This window comes from Octopus sinensis, linkage group LG7, assembly GCF_006345805.1.
Source record: "Octopus sinensis linkage group LG7, ASM634580v1, whole genome shotgun sequence".
Lineage (NCBI taxonomy): Eukaryota > Metazoa > Mollusca > Cephalopoda > Octopoda > Octopodidae > Octopus > Octopus sinensis.
In genome coordinates, this window is record NC_043003.1 from 106,028,546 (window position 1) to 106,042,934 (window position 14,389).

The window sequence follows — 14,389 nt, forward strand, 5'->3', positions numbered from 1 at the left end:
CATTAAATTTTACAAGGAAAAAGCTGATAGCAGCATCAGTCTGATGACGAATGGTAAACCGAGGCTTCGGAGTCACTGTTAATCCTTTTCTTGCCCAAATTAATACATAAACACACACACACACACACACACACACACACACACACTCACACACAAACAAACAAACACACACAAACACACACACACACACAAACACACACACAAACAAACACACACACACACACACACACACACACACGCACGCGCGCACGCACACACACGCACACACACACAAAATAACGGTGGAGAAATACTTGATACAAACCATAAAAGAGGCATTGCACTTGGTCTGCTACGCTGACACTGACAGATAAAGAAAGATCGCTGGGCTGTTTTGTGTCGAGAGTAAGATTCAAAGGACTGACCGAACTTACGATTTCTGCAAAGAAATAAAATAATAGACAGGATTTTAAGGAAAGTTAATGGATGGGATGGAAGCACTCCATCGGTTACGACGATGAGGGTTCCGGTTGATCCGAATCAACGGAACAGCCTGCTCGTGAAATTAACGTGTACCCTTAACGTAGTTCTCGGGGATATTCAGCGTGACACAGAGAGTGACAAGGCCGGCCCCTTGAAATACAGGTACAACAGAAACAGGAAGTAAGAGAAAGTTGTGGTGAAATAGTACAGCAGGGATCACCACCATCCCCTGCCGGAGCCTCGTGGAGCTTTAGGTGTTTTCGCTCAATAAACACTCACAATGCCCGGTCTGGGAATCGAAACCGCGATCCTATGACCGCGAGTCCGCTGCCCTAACCACTGGGCCATTGTGCCTCCACAAGCGAGGTGTAAGATTAAAGAATGAAACTAAGTCAGTTTCAACTGTAACGGAGAGTCAGCAAAAAGACAGGGGCTCCATCATCCCCTCCAAAAGACAGGGGCTCCATCATCCCCTCCAAATGAAGACATTTAAGAAATAGGGAAAATGAAACATTCGTTCGTATCAGAGTTTAAAGAAGGCTGCGAGCTGACAGAACAGTTAGAGCGTCGAAAGCAGTGTTTAACGGTAGTTCGTTTGGCTCTTGCGTTCTGAGTTCAAACTTCGTAAAGATATACTTTGCCTGCCAACGTTGAAGGATCGATAAAATAAATACCAGTTGAGTTCTGGTTTCGATAACATCAACTTGCCCTTTTTCTAAAAATATTAGCCTTCCAACAAAATTTGAAACCGTTATTTAGAATTTGAAGGACGCTTGTTGAAGGAAACAGTACTATCATGAAGTGTTTGACAGAATGTAATTTTGTCCCCGCTATGTTTTGAATTCTAAATTTGTTCCATTTTGCTTTGCATCATATCATAAAGGTCTCAAATTTTGACACAAGGCCAACAATTTTAGGGGAGAGGGATAAGTTGATTACATCGACCCCAGTCCACAACTGGTACTTATTTCGCGGATCTCGAAAGGATGAAAAGCAAAGTCAACCTCGGCGGATTCTGAGCTTAAAGCGTAAATAACCGGAAGAAATACCACTAAGCATTTTGTCCGACACGCTCTACAGAAATTCATAAGCGCCACCCACGGCGATGCACACGAAATTATTTTGACTTCTTTCATAGTCCTGGGCATCGACAACCATATTATGATTCCTGCAGGATTTCAAGGTCAATACCACTACGAACGGTAAGGAATTGGATGCTGTGGATACCCTTAGGTTGAGGACTGACCAAGAGAAGGCCATACATTTTTCAGCAAGATTTCGCTCTCCCAGATGGCCTTCACCACCCAGGAGTAACTGATCGAGAATTTTCACGATCAAGTGACTCATAGAATGCGACCCATGGGTTCTCTTAATGTAATCCCTGGACTATTACGTCTGCAGTGTTGTTGAAAGAGAAAGAAAACTGTTGATCACATTCGAGCGTCATCCTGCATGTGAGGACAACACGAACAAAAATCTTCTGATCCTGGCATGGCATTGGTTTCTATGACCGCAGGGAGACGGTCGTTGAGGCTGAGCACAGGTTTATTGAATAACCTATGTCTTTAGCATATTTTGTTAAGCATGGAAAAGATTTCTCTGAAAACCTATCGTTTTCATTTTAACATATTCTGTTTTGATGTCAGTCATTTTGGGGTTGTTAGTATGCGAGCAAGATGGAAAGCTCAGTGCTATGTGAATGAAATCCCTCGAGGTAATTGCTCTCATCCAATAGCACTCTCCCTCATTACTCTTACTCTTTCAATGCAGGGATCCACTGATAATTGGCCTGTTGAATATCTCTAACGACGCTATTGTTTAGAAATTGCAATATGATATAAAAGCAAAAACTAAAGTCGGGAAGTTCGCTTTTTTCCGTCGCATTCATCGCCATTGTCCGATCTCCGAATTTACAGACAACAATAAAATCCCTGCATGCTAATTATCAAAGGATCTGCAAAGATAGTGGTGGAATTAATTTTGCTCGTATGGTAATGTTTATTTGCTAGCTTAACTAGTTTATTTTTTTAGCTAGCTGGAAATGGCAGCCAAATGTCCTTCACATCACACTTCACGATCTTAGACAGATGGAAAACCTCACTGGATAATGTATTTCTAGATTTATACTATGACTGCAAAAGAAAAAGGCGAGATAGTTATGACTTCAACACTTCTGATCACTGATCTGGTCGATCAGGCGGCGAGCTGGCAGAAACGTTAGCACGCCGGGCGAATTGCTTAGCGATATTTCGTCTGCCGCTACGTTCTGAGTTCAAATTCCGCCGAGGTCGACTTTGACTTTCATCCTTTCGGGGTCGATAAATTAAGTACCAGTTACGCACTGGGGTCGATATAATCGACTTAATCCGTTTGTCTGTCCTTCTTTGTCCTCTCTGTGTTTAGCCCCTTGTGGGTAGTAAAGAAATAGGTATTTACTCTGCCGCTACGTTCTGAGTTCAAATTCCGCTGAGGTCGACTTTGCCTTTCATCCTTTCAGGGTCGATAAATTAAGTACCAGTTACGCACTGGGGTCGATATAATCGACTTAATCCGTTTGTCTGTCCTTCTTTGTTCTCTCTGTGTTTAGCCCCTTGTGGGTAGTAAAGAAATAGGTATTTCGTCTGCCGCTACGTTCTGAGTCCAAATTCCGCCGAGGTCGACTTTGCCTTTCATCCTTTCGGGGTCGATAAATTAAGTACCAGTTACGTACTGGGGTCGATATAATCGACTTAATCCGTTTGTCTGTCCTTCTTTGTCCTCCCTGTATTTAGCCCCTTGTGGGTAGTAAAGAAATAGATATTTCGTCTGCCGCTACGTTCTGAGTTCAAATTCCGCCGAGGTCGACTTTGCCTTTTATCCTTTCGGGGTCGATAAATTAAGTACCAATTACGTACTGGGGTCGATATAATCGACTTAATCCGTTTGTCTGTCCTTCTTTGTCCTCTCTGTATTTAGCCCCTTGTGGGTAGTAAAGAAATAGGTATTTCGTCTGCCGCTACGTTCTGAGTTCAAATTCCGCCGAGGTCGACTTTGCCTTTCATCCTTTCGGGGTCGATAAATTAAGTACCAATTACGTACTGGGGTCGATATAATCGACTTAATCCGTTTGTCTGTCCTTGTTTGTCCCCTCTATGTTTAGCCCCTTGTGGGCAATAAAGAAATAAGATCTGGTCGATCAGAGTCGATTTGGGGCAAAACAATAGGTTGCGCGAGTGGCATGTTCACGTAAGCGTAGAAATGGACATGGTCTGACGACTAAATGAGGAAAATTAAAAAAGAACCTTCAACAGCACGACAACAACATTTATAAGCTATTATTATCATTGAGTCTCTCGTGTAAAATAGGTAGGCATTCTATAACCTGTTACAGAGGCAATAAGTATGTATCGTTTGTTTCGGAAAAAAAGAAGGAAGTTGCTAATTTTAGTTAAAGCCTGGTTACTAAGGCAACAAAGCATTTTGTTGTGCATGGTTGATTAATTTTTGCGTAATATGTCTACATGTTACTAAACATGTTATACTGCAACTAAGGCAAAACGATATTTTTTGAAGACTGTTTGCTTGACTGCAACGGTAACCACCAACTTCGTAATTAAGATAGAAATTTCATCGCTGGTTTCCTGTGTTACTACAAAACGTAGTTGCTTCAACAATCACCTCAATTATTATATATAGCAAAACACTAGTATTTCTGTCTCCGATAGCAGACACTGGCCTTCAGAATGACCGAATATATTCTAGTTCTACTTGGAAAATTGATTTTGCTGCATTGGACATAAACGGATTGATCCTTCCAATGTTTTTTTTTGTTCCCTTTTCAATGACTAATTGTATCAAAGTTTTATTCACGGCAGCGAAAACTTTCTGTGATAACAGATTGTGTTTGACGCAGCCTTACACAGCAGATCCAAAAGTGTTCCCACATAAAAACATTGCCCTCGGTGGACTTTCTCCTTGCTCACAACCTCGCTAGGCTCCTAGCATGTAATCGTATTTAGTTGTCAAGTAAATTCGTTCGTTTCCCTACGTTCTACTTCACACTCCATTCTCATACGTCTGGAATGAGGTAAAAGTTAAAACAATAAACAAAAAGTGTAGCGGAAGAATAGAGCTACAAAAAATCTAAAAAAAAAATACGATAAAAATATTTTTTGAGTTAATATAAATAACATTACGGAGATGTACTTGCATAGCAAGTGACCTGATCTGAGATCGTGTGCTGGAACGAAAACAATTACAGCGTGGAAGGTGTTTATAAGCCATTTAAGAACACACAAAAACTGTTAGATTCACTTCAACATATAAATTTAATTTGTCAAAATATTTTCGGCGCTTTGAGACCGCGACCTGTTCACTGACAAAATTCCGTGCGGCGTCTAAATAACATTGGAAAATATTAAAAGAAAGGAAGAGAGAGTGAGAGAGAGTGTGAGAGAGAGTGAGAGAGAGAGGGAGAGAGAGGGAGAGAGAGAGAGAAAGAAAGAAAGAGAGAGAGAGAGAGGAGAGAGAGAGAAGAGAGAGAGAGAGAGAGAGAGAGAAAGAAAGAAAAAACGAACTAATTTATCTGACAACCAGTAGAATAATTTCACGACTTGATGCTATTACTCTTTTTACTCTTTTACTCTTGTACTTGTTTCAGTCATTTGACTGCGGCCATGCTGGAGCATCGCCTTTAGTCGAGCAAATCGACCCCGGGATTTATTCTTTGTAAGTCCAGTACTTATTCTATCGGTCTCTTTTGCCGATCCGCTAAGTGACGGGGACATAAACACACCAGCATCGGTTGTCAAGCAATGCTAGGGGGACAAACACAGACACACAAACACACACACACATATATATATATATATATACATATATACGACAGGCTTCTTTCAGTTTCCGTCTACCAAATCCACTCACAAGGCATTGGTCGGCCCAGGGCTATAGCAGAAGACACTTGCCCAAGATGCCACGCAGTGGGACTGAACCCGCAACCATGTGGTTGGTTAGCAAGCTACTTACCACACAGCCACTACGTAAAACCGTTGTGATCCTGGATGGCTTGGTTGAACTGGTCAATAAAAATATATTTCTTTGGCTGCGCGAATAATAACTGAAGCAAATCCATGAACATTTAAGTGAAATGTTTATTGCCAGACACAAACATATTTGGTGTTGTGCTATTTGCAATGAAGAATATAAATGATTGCCAACTGGAAGACATAAAAACCGTGCCGCGTCCGTGGACGTTAGTTATGAAGCATTATATGAATGTTTTACAGTGAATCTGTCTGAGAACCTGGAGCTGCCTGTGCAAATATGCAGAACTGTCTCCTTGGCAAGAGTAGGAGGCACAGGTCAGTAAGCCACCTTCAACACTCTGCGATCAATTGAGCGCAAAGAAGCGATTTTTATAGGGGACAAGAAGTCAAATTCCAGAACATTCGAGAAAACCACAACCTCGCATTGATTGGTCGATTTATAGATCGAGCATGGTTAACACGTGGTGTCTGATCGAGTATCCAGCGGTTACATTTCGAATCACCGCTACAGTATATAAATCGTTGACCACTGGGAATTTATACAAAATTTTATATGTTGCAAAATGGTCCGGAACGAAACGTGCGTCAATGAAAACAATACTACGTTTTTTTTTTTTGAAATTTAACTTAAATTTGACTTACCTGATTTTTTGTAAACATTGAAGCCGGAAAAATTAGCTTTTAAACCTTGTGAGTTATTCAAATAGATGTTATAAGTACCTAGCAAAAATATAATGTCCTTCGTTATTTATGTCAATGAAATATTTCACAGATAATTTTGAAGAGATTTTTATTTTAAGTTTTTTTTTTTCTGCCTTAGTTGTAATACCATTTAGATTTATTGAAGAGAATGATGATCTTGTGAGAAAAGTTTTCAAAATGCTCGTATGTGGAAAGCTTCTTAACTTTTCCTATCATACTTGGATTTTAATTTATAAGGGGTATAAACATTTTAAGAATACAGCGAAGAAAGAGGCTGGAGAGAAATATGAGGAATTAGATGTGGATGAGAGAGATGAAGAGGACTTAATAAACTTTGAATACCAAACATGTCTGCTACCCAATACCAAACACGTCCTTGCGTAAAACATCTTTTCAATGTACAATTGACATGTTTCACACCAAAAGTTTTACTTTCGTTCTCGTTTCGACAACAGACGCATCAACGCTTTCGTCTGTAGCAAATATTGTCTTTGTGCTAATTTTATTAACCTTATTCCACTTTCAGAGAACAATGCAACTGATAAGTTCATTTACGTGTTTTTGCCGTACATGCTGATATTGTTGTTGTTGTTGTTGATGTTGTTGCATGTGGAACCCAAATGAACCTTCCCGTTCTGTTCTGCTGAGGTGAACATAAGTCCTATGACTTCATCGTCTTCTTGATTTTTCTATCTCAGATGGATGGAAGCGAAAGTGAAAGTTGACATCAGTATAACAGAACACAAAATGTAAAAGTTTTCGTAAGCAGATAGCAGAAGACATTTAAAGTTTCTGCTACGATAGAAGAATATAAAGTGACAAATTCTTACCTTTGGTTAGGTTTACAACCGCACTAATATGGCTTGAATTTACAAGGGTATACGGAATATTTCCATTTATGTCTAGAACCACTAGATCGTCTTTAGGTCCGGCCACATTAATATACAGTGTCTTGAAAACAAAAACAATCATAAACGTACATATGTTAATAACCAGCATTGGAGATGTTGTCTTAATAAACATTTTATATACATCCGCATACTCTTAGCTTTCAGCTTCTCATACATACATACATACATACATACATACATACATACATACATACATACATACGTACATACGTACGTACATATATACATGCATGCATACATACATACGTGCATACATACATACATACATACATACATACATACATACATACATGCATACAAACATATATACAAACATGCATACATACATATATACATACATGCATACATACATATATATATATATATATATATATATATATATATAGAGAGAGAGAGAGAGAGAGAGAGAGAGTGAGAGAGAGAGAGAGAGAGGGGGGAGATAGATAGATAGATAGATAGATAGATAGATAGATAGATAGATAGATAGATAGGGCGGCGAGCTGGCAGAAACGTTAACACGCCGGGCGAAATGCGTAGCCGTATTTCGTCTGCCGTTACGTTCTGAGTTCAAATTCCGCCGAGGTCGACTTTGCCTTTCATCCTTTCGGGGTCGATGAATTAAATACCAGTTACGCACTGGGGTCGATGTAATCGACTTAATCCGTTTATCTGTCCTTGTTTGTCCTCTCTGTGTTTAGCCCCTTGTGGGTAGTAAAGAAATAGGTATTTACTCTGCCGTTACGTTCTGAGTTCAAATTCCGCTGAGGTCGACTTTGCCTTTCATTCTTTCGCGGTCGATTAAATAAATACCAGTAACGCACTGGACTCGATGTAATCGACTTAATCCGTTTGTCTGTCTTGTTTGTCCCCTCTATGTTTAGTCCCCAGTAAGTAATAAAAATATATATATTAGGCGAGCTGGCAAAAACGTTAGCGCGCCGGGCGAAATGCTTAGTGGTATTTCGCCTGTCTTTTACGCTCTGAGCTCAAATTCTGCCGAGGTCGACTTTACCATTCATCTTTTCAGGGTTGATAAATTAAGTACCAGTTGCGTACTGGGGTCGATTTAACCGACTGGCCCCCTCCCCAAAAATTTCGGGCCTTGTGCCCAGAGTAGAAAAGAATATATATATATATATATATATATATATATATATATATACAATTAACAAGAATTATGGTTTTTATTATAACAGTGTCTGTGTGTGTGGATATGTAGGTGAACAAAGGAAAGAAGCTAACACTGAACACATGTATTTGGAGTTGTAAGACTCTAAGAACAAGTTCCCTCAGCCTCATCAACTACCCCATGTTAGTGAAGATCATTCCACCCTTTCAACGACAGTATTTACATTATTATATTCACATTTATTCGAATTATTATTGATTAATAATCCTCTCTGATTTTGTATTGAACCGTTGCCTTTTATTTCACGGTTTATAGAAAAAGTAAATTTTAACCATTGACTAGAGACGTTTTTGTGGGTGCCTTCGATTTTATTTTTATTTTCTTTCGTTCCTTTTCTGATTCTATGCCCTATACCTTTCTTTCTCTGTCTTGTTGATGACATGCGAGGCCAAAGTGTAGGATAAACTAGCAAGCTCTCTGACAAAACTGCCTTACGATGATCCTACCAATATCTGTGAACGTTACTTTAGGGTTTGTCTTTTTTCTCGTTAAACTTTTTAATTTTCAAACTATTCCTCTTTACACCAGTCTTTTCGTATTTTTGGAAGCATTCTACGGTATGTTCCATCCTAAACAAGAGTAAGCTTTCTGACCCGCCAACTGCCTTACCATTGCTCTCGCCTTAAAAAGTTGTTAATAATGTCTTTTTCCAACTCTTGAATACTTCTTCACCCTTACAGCTTCCCTGGGGGTCAGATCTATTGGGAACTTGTTCCTATGTGATCAGTGTCCTTTCAGAAAGTTAGCAAAGACAATGTCAATGTACTTGACACCGTCAAATTTTGTCGGCGTTTCCGACACGGAAATCTCCAGGTTAAAATACCCAATTATGGACTCCATCTGACTCACGATTCTTAAGTCGGAAGTTTCTAGTCAGATCACAATCTGCAGAGATGGAACTCTCTACATCAAGTCCGATATGAGCCTTGCTCTTTCTTCTCTACATTAGCAAACTACTGGGCTGTCATACTTAGCAATGCTACCTCGTCTTCAGATGATATCACTCTTCGATTTTCTTCTTAATCTTCGGCTCACAACTATTATTCACTTGCAGCTCAGACACTACATAACAAATCCCCGGACTCTTGTAAAGTGAACGGAGACTAGAAAATATCCTTCAATTGATGAATGATAATCTTGTCTCCCTCAACAGACACTGACAGAGATTGTCTCTATCCCGGAAACAAACTTCTACCTCAGCCTCTTTACTCTTCAACAACATGCAGTTACAACCTTTAAATTCCCTTCATCTGCTTGGCCTCATACAAGTCATTGTACTTCTGGTGATCTCACGTTCACAAGATAGTAAAACCAAATCAAGCGCACCAAAGTCTATTGTTCTTCAGAGACAGAAACACTTCAGCGACAACAACTTATTTTCTCTTTTCGAAGCGGAAGTGAATCCCCCAAGGCAATAATTTTGCTGTTTCTGCTGTATCCTTCAAATGCATTTTCGGTCACCATCAAACTAAGACAATCTCATAAGTTGGCAAGGGCTTACCCACCAATTCACTCCAACACTACACTCACATAGCCGTTGGTGATCACTGATTTCTAACGTCTTTACAACACACTCTGTTACTTAAGGTTGAATGGCAGCATACCACATCAAGAACGGTGGTAGTGCGTGGCCCCCTTGGTGGGTGTTGCACTCACGATCACAATATCGTGGTTTCAATTCCCAGATCGGACGGTGCGTTGCGTTTGTTCCTGAGCGACCGTGCACTTCACTTAAACATTTATTTCTAATATGGAGTCAAAATTATAGTCAATATAGAACTGTGACCTGTTCCCTGACAATAAAGTGAACAGGTTGCAGTTTCGAGCGACGAAAATTTTGAACCATTTTCACAAATAAATGTTTAAGTGAAGTTAATGGCCTTTGTGTGTTTCTGAATGGCTAACAATGTCTTCCACGCTGCAATTGCTCTAGTTTCAATACATCATCCAAGGCCAAAACATTTGCTATGCAAGCAACTCCATAATACATGCCGCACGCACACACACACATACGTGCGCGAGCACTCGCACACACATGAACAACAAAAATTCTTCTTCATTCCTACAATTCGATATAAATAATTATTACTATTCATCTATTTCTCCCAAGCCTACAAATGAAGCCCCTCTTCTAGCTTGGAACCTAACTAACTTAACCCCACTAGAAATTAACATAATTCTTAATGCTCGTAAAACCCTCATTTCTTTTGAAGACAAACTTTGGTGCCGGGCTAATCACTATAATAATAACAATAACTAAAGCAAATTCTTTGACATTACTATGAGATCATCCGACTCTGCCTAGGTCACCGACCTCGTTGGACTCAACCTACTCCATCCGCTCCGAATACACTTCCGTAGCATCAAGAAAGGTCTATACAGAGATGACGCTTTGCTAGTCACCAAGGGCGTTAGTAGGTCCGCTTTAGAACGAATTAGGAAAGATCTACACAAAGTTTCTCTAATCTCACCTTGGACAAGTGTCTTTTAGGATCTATTCCATCTCAATCACAGATTTTTTAATTAATTTTTTTTTAACTAAACAGTTTGAAACTTCGAATACTGGTAGAATTTCTTACGTAGAACACGCTTTACTCTGAACGTTTTTGACCAATTTTCGTATTTCAGATGTTATTTCGTGTTAAATTTGTCGTATTTGGGTAATTTCAACCAATCAACGACGTGTATTCAGTTGAAGAAAGCTACTGCTGTTTGTGATAGCAATCGAAGAGGAACAACTTCCGGGTCATCCCCACTAAATGTCACCATTCTGTTCTATTCGTATGTCGAACGAAGACGATGCCACCTTTATCCTTTCTTCTTTTCTAGTCAGCACCATGCATTCCTTGCTCTTTCCTCCCGTCTACACTATCAACTAGCAACCTAGCAAGCAAACTTGTCACTGCCACTACAATTACCGTGTTTTCCGGTGTTTAAGCCGCTATTTGTTTTGTTTTACCTTCATGTTTTGATAATGTAACTTTTTTTTAATCTAATAAAGACTTTTATATTGACGAAATATGTCTGATGTTGATTATAGTAAGATAAAATCATTACAATAACAATACATCTCATACTGTAAAATAAGGCATTTTGAGACTACATATACGTCAACAACAAAAAAAAAGCTAGCTGCGGACTCGCGGTGACAATTAGTACAGATGACCTGGATGTTGTTCCTCTTTGATTACTATCACAAGCAGCAGTAGCTTTTTTCAGCAGAATACACGTCGTTGATTGGTTGCAATTATCCAAATACGATAACTTTAAAACGAAATAACTTCTAAAATACGAAATTTGGTCAAAAACGTTCAGAGTAAAGCGTGTTCTACGTGAGAAATTCCACCAGTATTCAAAGTTTCAAACTGTTTAGTTAAAAAAATTAATTAAAAAATCTGTGATTGAGATGGAATAGATCCGTCTTCTACTATAGCCTCGGGCCGACCAAAGCCTTGTGAGTGGATTTGGTAGACGGAAACTGAAAGAAGCCCGTCGTATATATATATGCGTGTTGTGTACGTGTGTGTGTGTTTGTCCCCTCTAACATCGTTTGACAACCGATGCTGGTGCGTTTACGTTCCTGTAATTTAGCGGTTCAGCAAAAGAGACCGATAGAATAAGTACTAGGCTTACAAAGAATAAGTCCTGGGGTCGATTTGTTCGACTACAGGCAGTGCTCCAGCACGGCCGCAGTCAAATGATTGAAACAAGTAGAAGAATATCGCTAGCTACTAAACCGTTTCTATTTTCTCTTTCTGTTTATTTCTGTGTTCCTTTCTGTTGAAGAGCAGAGGCTCGAAGCATAAATGATTTCTCAGTTCCCCAGAATCAAACTAATACATCTGTTTGTTGTTTACACACCCATCTTCGTCTTTTGTTTTTTGTTGTTTTTTTTGTAAATTCCAACTATATATATATATATATATATATATATATATATATCCTTCACTTCCCGAGCGTTAAACTAACACTCTGTTTGTTGTCTACACCACCTGTCTTCGTCTTTTGTGAATTCTCTCTCTATCTCTATCTCTCTCGATACACACACACACACACACATATATATATATAAATACACACACACACACACACACACACACACATACATATATATATGTTGTTGTGTGTGTGTGTGTGTGTGTATCGAGAGAGATAGAGAGAGAAAGAGAGAGAATTCACAAAAGACGAAGACTAGGCCCAATGAAGAGCCCTCCACAGGAGCTAGCTTAAAAGCCGACCGATATATATACATATATATATATATTATATATATATATATATATATATGTATATATACTATCTGTGTCCTGTCTATGGCCAGCTGGAGGAGTGTGTCCTCCTGGGGCTAAAAACTACAGTAGCATCCACCACCCTTAGGGGTAGCCATATTGAAATGGCAAATATACGTCACGATGTGTTACCGCTACTGTATATAACTCACTTTGATATTTATCATTGTTTGATTTCACTTTTTCAATATCAGCGACCGTGGACGCTGGAAAAAGTATAAGTATTTGTGAGGGAAATCTAATTCTCGGCGACAACTATGATTGTCACACGCTGACGAGAGGTCAATACCTCGAAACTCGAGTCCGTGTGTATCAAAAGTTGAAGACGGGAAGGATGACTTCCCTTTGCAAATACTGACAGGACACAGAAAGTGTGTCTATGGCCAGCTGGAGGAGTGTGTCCTCCTGGGGCTAAAAACTACAGTAGCATCCACCCTTAAGGGTAGCCATATTGAAATGGCAAATATACGTCACTATTATATATATATATATAACTACACACACACACCACACACATACATACATACACACAACACACCACACACACATATATATATATATATACAACAACACACACACACTACATACATATACACACACTATACATACATACATATACATATATATATATATATAATATATATATATATATATTATATATATAATATTATATGTATATGTATGTATGTATGTGTGTGTATGTATGTATGTGTGTGTGGTGTGTGTATATATATATATATATATATAATATAATGGTGTGTGTGTGTGTATGTATGTATGTGTGTGTGTGGGTGTGTATTTATATATATAATATATATAGTGACGTATATTTGCCATTTCAATATGGCTACCCCTAAGGGTGGATGCTAAGGGTGGATATATATATATATATATATATATAATATTAATATTTCCATTCTACAAATTACACAGCCCAAGTGAAATCGAGAGAAAATCAGAGAAAGAATTTTATTGATAAATTCGAACCCAAGCTAAATAAGCAATAATAATAATACTTAGAGTATTACTTTACTTCCACTGCTACGACCATGACCACTAACAACAACCAATACTAAAGGTGATCAAGATGAAGATAGCAGGAAAATGATCTTATGTAGGGTCAAAATTCTATTGCCACCACATCACCACTAGCAACAATAATTAGGTGCTGACAATGATGATGATGACAATTGAAATATAAAAATATAAAAATCTCTGACAAAGGATATTTACAACATTTCTAAAATAACTCAACATGCTGCTTCGGCCAGGGTCAAGACAGGACTCTTGACATGTCCAACAAAGCCTGATGCCTAAACCAATCAGCTCAACCACCAATCAGCTTAAGTAATTGAGTGATACTACACACTGGTCAGAATACAGTTTGCAAAACCTAGCACTCTGGAGCCTCTCCCAGCTGTATTTATAGCACCCGAATCAATCATCTTGCTACAGTCAAAAATTGTGAAGCATACTGTCAACACTACTACATGAACCCGAAGATTGCAGAATTCAATGCATAAGTACTAGTTCAATCAGAATGAATATTTACATTCTACTATTTCATTTTATTTTATTCAATTATAATATATTATCTTATAATATATCATTATAAGATTGTAAATAAAACGTGAAAATCAGACAAGGTTGGAATTCTTTTTATTAATATATTCTTCTATACACATCACACACACCCATATTATATATAATATCTATCTATCTATATATATATATATATATATATATATATATATATATATATATATCGGCCGGCTTTTAAGCTACCTCCTGTGGAGGGCTCTTCTATTGGGC

The 14,389-nt window shown here is 38.6% G+C and overlaps 1 protein-coding gene across 1 annotated transcript in view; it reads right to left on the reverse strand.

The window, feature by feature from the left end:
• Positions 1-14,389, reverse strand: part of LOC115214509 (serine-rich adhesin for platelets-like) — a 98,205-nt gene that overhangs the window by 36,778 nt on the left and 47,038 nt on the right. The window contains exons 6-8 of the mRNA XM_036504416.1: positions 7,019-7,139; positions 6,129-6,206; positions 305-418 (exon numbers count right to left, since the gene is read on the reverse strand). Of these exons, the coding sequence (XP_036360309.1) occupies positions 305-418; positions 6,129-6,206; positions 7,019-7,139 (313 nt within the window). The remainder of the gene's footprint in view (positions 1-304; positions 419-6,128; positions 6,207-7,018; positions 7,140-14,389) is intronic.